Source organism: Rhincodon typus, unplaced genomic scaffold (assembly GCF_021869965.1).
Source record: "Rhincodon typus isolate 14 unplaced genomic scaffold, sRhiTyp1.1 hic_rhity00014312, whole genome shotgun sequence".
In the NCBI taxonomy this organism is placed as follows: domain Eukaryota; kingdom Metazoa; phylum Chordata; class Chondrichthyes; order Orectolobiformes; family Rhincodontidae; genus Rhincodon; species Rhincodon typus.
In genome coordinates, this window is record NW_025979950.1 from 437 (window position 1) to 5,876 (window position 5,440).

The 5,440-nt window shown below is 47.5% G+C and overlaps 1 protein-coding gene across 1 annotated transcript in view; it reads right to left on the reverse strand.

The window, feature by feature from the left end:
• LOC109924052 (phosphomannomutase 1-like) overlaps positions 1-5,041 on the reverse strand; it is a gene marked incomplete at its 3' end in the record, with an annotated part of 5,469 nt that extends 428 nt beyond the window's left edge. The window contains exons 1-2 of the mRNA XM_048594768.1: positions 4,418-5,041; positions 3,189-3,264 (exon numbers count right to left, since the gene is read on the reverse strand). Coding sequence (XP_048450725.1) covers positions 3,189-3,264; positions 4,418-4,489 — 148 coding nt within the window. The remainder of the gene's footprint in view (positions 1-3,188; positions 3,265-4,417) is intronic.
• Between the last annotated feature and the right edge of the window lie 399 nt (positions 5,042-5,440).

The window sequence follows — 5,440 nt, forward strand, 5'->3', positions numbered from 1 at the left end:
GAGAGAGACTGCGCGTGTGTGTGAGAGAGAGAGAGAGACTGCGCGTGTGTGTGAGTAAGAGAGAGAGTGAGACTGTGCGGTGTGTGTGTGTGAGAGAGAGAAAGAGAAAGAGTGAGTGTGTGAGAGCACGTGTGGGTGTGTGTCTCTCTAACTGCGTGTCTCTGAGTTTGTGCCTGTATGTCTGTGTCTGTGTGTTTGAGAGTGAGTGCGTGTATGTACGTGTGTATGTCTGTCAGCATACATGTGAGTGTATGTATGTGTGTGTCTGTGAGAATGTGCATGTGTGTCTGTGTTTGTATGTATTTGTGATTGTGAGTGTGTGCCTGTATGTCTGTTTATGTGGCTGTGTATGTACTTGTATGTTGGGTGTTAGTTGATCTATATTTCTGTTTGCTGACTGCTTTGTGCCCTGCTAACATTTCACTTCTAGACAGTTGCCCTGTTGAGAAATGAATGACCTTTGCACTGACAGAGATGTAAACAAGGCTCTTTGATGAAAACAGCATAAAGTTTTGTTCTAATTGGCTGCCCATCCATCTCCAGGCGTGATAGCTCTTGCCGAGAGGAGCCTGCAGACCAAACTTGCTCAATCTCAGTCAGGTTACAGTTTAGATTGCTGGTTAGTTATAGATTCAGCCCTTGATCCCACTTTGTAAATGCTGTGTGAACACAAACCACACGGAACACAGCTTCTAAACGTTTGGTAAAAGGGCAAAGTTCACAACAGAAAGCAGTGCGACAGGACAGGAGAAAGGAATAACATGCAGAGTTACAGCTTCACACTCACACACACTCATGCATACACCGTCACACACACTTGCACACACTCTCGTACCCACATCATTACTCACGTACGCACCTGTGTGCGCACACAAACACACATTCACAGAGAGACACACAAACACACATACACACAGAGTGATTTTAACTTCCCCAATATTAACGGGAAGTGCCAGGGGCTTAGATGGGGCGGAATTTGTTCGGTACATCCAAGAGGCTTCCTTGAAACGTTATGTAGGTAGCCCACCTATGGAAGGAGCCATATTAAACCTTGTATTGGGGAATGAGTCTGGCCAAGTGATCAAATTTTCAGTGGGGGAGCATTTTAGGAATAGTGATCATAATTCTGAAAGTTTTTAAGATAAGGATAAGACTGGTCCTTGGATGAAAGTGCGACATTGGGGGAAGGCTAATTACAACAGTATTAGGCAGGAACTGGAGAAATTAGATTGGGGACAGCTGTTTGAGGGTAAATCCATATCTGACATGTGCAAGTCTTTTAAAGGCCAGTTGATCAGAGCTCAGGACCAGCATGTTCCTGTGGGGATGAAAGATAACAGTTTCAAGATTCAGAAACCCTGGTGTCAAGGGATAGTGAAAGCCTTTTCAAAAAGGAAAAGGAAGAACATGCCAGGTTGAGGAAACTTTCTCAAGGCCCTTGAGAAAAGTAGAAGGGACTTAAACAAGGAACTCAGAGGGCTAGAAATGTCCTTGGCAAGTAGGACTAAGGAGAATCCCAAGGCATTTCACATGTAAATTAGGAACAAGTTAGAGAAACAATAGGTCCACTCAGGATACGGGAAGTAACGGCCTAGTGGTATTATTGTTAAACTGTTAATCCAGAGACTCAGATAATGTTCCGGGGACCTGGGTTCGAATCCTACCACAGCAGATGGTGGAATTTGAATTCAATAAAAAATCTCTAGAATTAAGAATCTAAGGATGACCATGAATCCATTGTCGATTGTCGGAAAAACCCATCTGGTTCACTAATGTCCTTTGGGGAAGGAAACTGCCATCCTTACCTGGTCTGGGCCTACATGAGACTCCAGAACCACAGCAACGTGGTTGACTCTCGACTGCACTCTGGGCAATTAGGGACGGGCAATAAATGCTGCCTGGCCAGCGATACCCTCATCCTGTGAATGAATAAAGGAAAAAAAAGGGATAAAGGAGGAAATTTATGTGTGGAGCCAGGTGAAGTGAGCCAAGTCCTTTAATGAGTACTTCACATCACAATCCACCAAGAAGCACATGGGTGGTGGAGGGATTTGTTGATATTTTAAGGCATTATGATATTAGGAAGGTGGTGGCTATCTTGAAAAACATCAAGGTAGATAAGACTCCAGGGCCTAATGGGCTCCATCCCATAATAATAAGATTGCTGGGCCTTTACAGAGATCTTTATATCCTCTTTAGCAACAGGTGAGGTCCCAGAAAACTGGAAAATAGCCAGTGGTGTTTTTTTTTTAAATCTGAGAAGGGCAACAGGTATAATCCAGGAAATGAAAGGTCAGTGAACCTTATGTCAGTGGTTCAGAAATTATTAGAGAAGATTCTCAGGGATATGATTTCCTCACATTTAGAAAAGAATGAAGTTATTAGGGATTGTCAGTGTGGCTTTATACAGGGAAGGTCTTGACTCACAAACCTGTTTGAATTTTTTGAGAAAGTGGTGGAAGGTGATTGATAAGGGACGGGCAGTGGATGCCATCTACGTGGAGTTTACTAAAGCATTTGACACAATCCCTCAGGATAGGCTGGTCCAGAAGATGAAGTCACATGGGATCCACAGTGAGTCGGCAAGTTGGATACAAAATTGGCTTGATCACTGAAAGCAGGGAGTAGTTGTGGAAGGGTTTTTATGACTGAGGGTCTGTGACCAGTGATGTTCCACAAGGATCAGCGCTGGGACCTTGGTGGTTTGTACTTTATATAAACTATTTAGACGAAAATGTAGTAAGTTCACAGACGCCAAAAAAATTGGTGGAGTTGTGGAAAGTGAGGAAGATTATCAAAGGATATGGCAGGATATAAATCAGTTTGAGAGCCAGGTGGAAAAATGGCAGATGGAGTTCAATCCAAACAAGTGTGAAATGATGCGTTTTGGGAGGTCAAGTGCAACAGGAAAGCATATAGTAAAAGGGCCTGTTCCTGTGTTGTACTGTTTCTGTTTTCTCACACAGGCACAGATACATGCAAAGACACAGACAGTCAGACACTGCACACACACACACAGAAACACACAGGTACACGCATACACACACACACACACACAGGTACACGCACACGCACACACACACAGGTACACGCACACACAAACACACAGGTACACGTGCGTGCGCGCGCGCACACACACACACACACACACACAGGTACACGCACACACACAGATGATGCTGACTTGCCTCTTGTACACTTCACTCCTTTACCAGCAAACTCCTTCTGTAAGGCTGCAACAAACTTCTCCCTGATCTTCTCCTCCTGTGGAAACAACGGAGGAGAAGGTGAGAATGAATCAGTTCTTGTGTCCGGCCAGACCAGCTGTGAGCCAGGGACCGAGCGCTCCCGTTCCGAGTGAGGGTAATCAGGTGCTGAGTGTTGGAACAGTGAGTGCTGGAAACACAGACACAGTTCATGTTTCACTTCACTGACCCTTCATCAGGTACAGCTGGGGAACAGGTTTCAACCAGGAGACTTGGGTTTGGGGGGTGGGGGGGGGACACAGAATGAAAGGGCTGTGATAGGGCAGATAGTACAAGGTGCTTAAGTAACAGCTTTTCCTCTCTCAGTCAAGCTCACACCCTCCTACCCCCCCGAGAATAAAAATCTCTTGCAACCAGCTCCGTGGGGTTGGGGGCTGGGAGGGGGCTCACATCAATTGTTTACATCACACCAGACTCCCCAAAGCAACATCTTGTCTCACACCTCAGTCAGGGCAGGACGCTCCTGGTGTGTGCACGCGTGTGTGTGTGTGAGTGTGCACACGTGAATATCCACCAGCACGTCCCCACCCCCCACTAGCATCTGCTTATCACACATCGGACTATCAACAGTCTCTGAACCCATGGAACTGTTGGTGGGTGGGTGGGTGGGGCGGGGGCAGTGTTGGGGGAAGCCAGTCACCATTGACCCTGAGGGTCTGCTGAAGAAGGAGAAGGTGGGAAGCTGGAGAGATTAAAACGGAAAGAGGTCTTTATGGTGTTCGGGTCATCTGTCAAAGTTCCATTTCCTGCTTCTTTAAAACCCAAGATGGAATGGGTGGGGTGGGGAAGGGTTGGAAGGACTGATAATGCTGCTACCTCACTGAAGGGATAGCAGGCTTGAGAGTGCGAATGGCCTCCTCCTGTTTCTGATGTTGCAATGTGAAGCTATTCACTGGGGCATAGCATAGGAAAAGCCCTTCAGTGTCTGATGTTCATTGTTCCTTAGGACGTGGGTGTCGCTGGCTGGGCCCAGCATTTATTGCCTATCCCTAACTGCCCCCTTGAGAAGGTGGTGGTGGTGAGCTGCCACCTTGAACTGCTACAGCCCTCAGGGTGTAGGGTCGTCCACAGTGTCCTGCCCCCTACCCTCATGTGTGAGGATTCAGGAGGGCAGTGTGTGCTGAAAACTGTGTCCCCACCCCATGGATTACCTTGTCAATCCGAGAGAACTCGATGCGTTCCTCCAGGGTGCAGTTCCGGCCGATGGGTGACACATTCAGCATCCCATTCCGGAATTCAATAAAGGTCCCCCTGAAAGAGAGACATCCCGAGGGTGAGCTCCGAACCGGATCTGGCTATTCGACAACGAGCAGCCCAGGAACTGAGCTCTCCCTGCGGAGACTGAGGTGGAGCCGAGATACAGGAACCACCTTAGCATGTCAGCTTAACCACTCACCACCCCCCGTGGGCTATCAGCACCTAGAGAGGGGAGCAGAACAGGCAGGAAACCTCACAACCTTTAAAAAGTACCCAGATGGGCATCAGAACTTACATTCAAGTGTTGGAAAGTGGGACAGACTCGACAGGCCGAAGGACCTCATCTGCCTTGTTATGGCTCTAAATAACCAGGATCCAGGATAAAATTATGACTTCAATGATGTTGAAGGGACTGAGCATCATCAGTCTGATCTTGACAGAAGAAGCATTCCATTTGTATTTTGTTAAATCCTTTCATGGGATGGGTGTGTCATTGCTAAGGGGTGGGATTTATAGAGTCACGCAGCACGGAAACAGGCCCTTCAGCCCATTGTGTCATGCCAACCAGGTTTCCCAAACTGAACTAGTCCCACTTGCCTGCACTCGGTCCATATCCCTCTAAACCTTTCCTATCCATGTACCTGTACAAATGTATTTCCCTCTGGCAGCTCATTCCATACACGCACCACCCTCTGCGTGAAAAAGTTGCCCTTTAAGTCCCTTTTAAATCTTTCCCCCCTCACCTTAAACCTATGGCTTCTGATTCCAGTTTCAAAATCTCCCCACCCCCGGCCTCATCCCATGTCCAACCCTCCCTCTCATCCCCACCTCCTTGACCCGACACAGCCTGTCCCATCTTCTCTCCCACCTATCCACCCTCTGATGCTGCCTGGCCTGCTGCGTTCCTCCAGCTCCACATTGCATTACCCCTCTAGTTTTGGACTCCCTTGCCCCGGGGAAAAGACCTTGGTTATTCA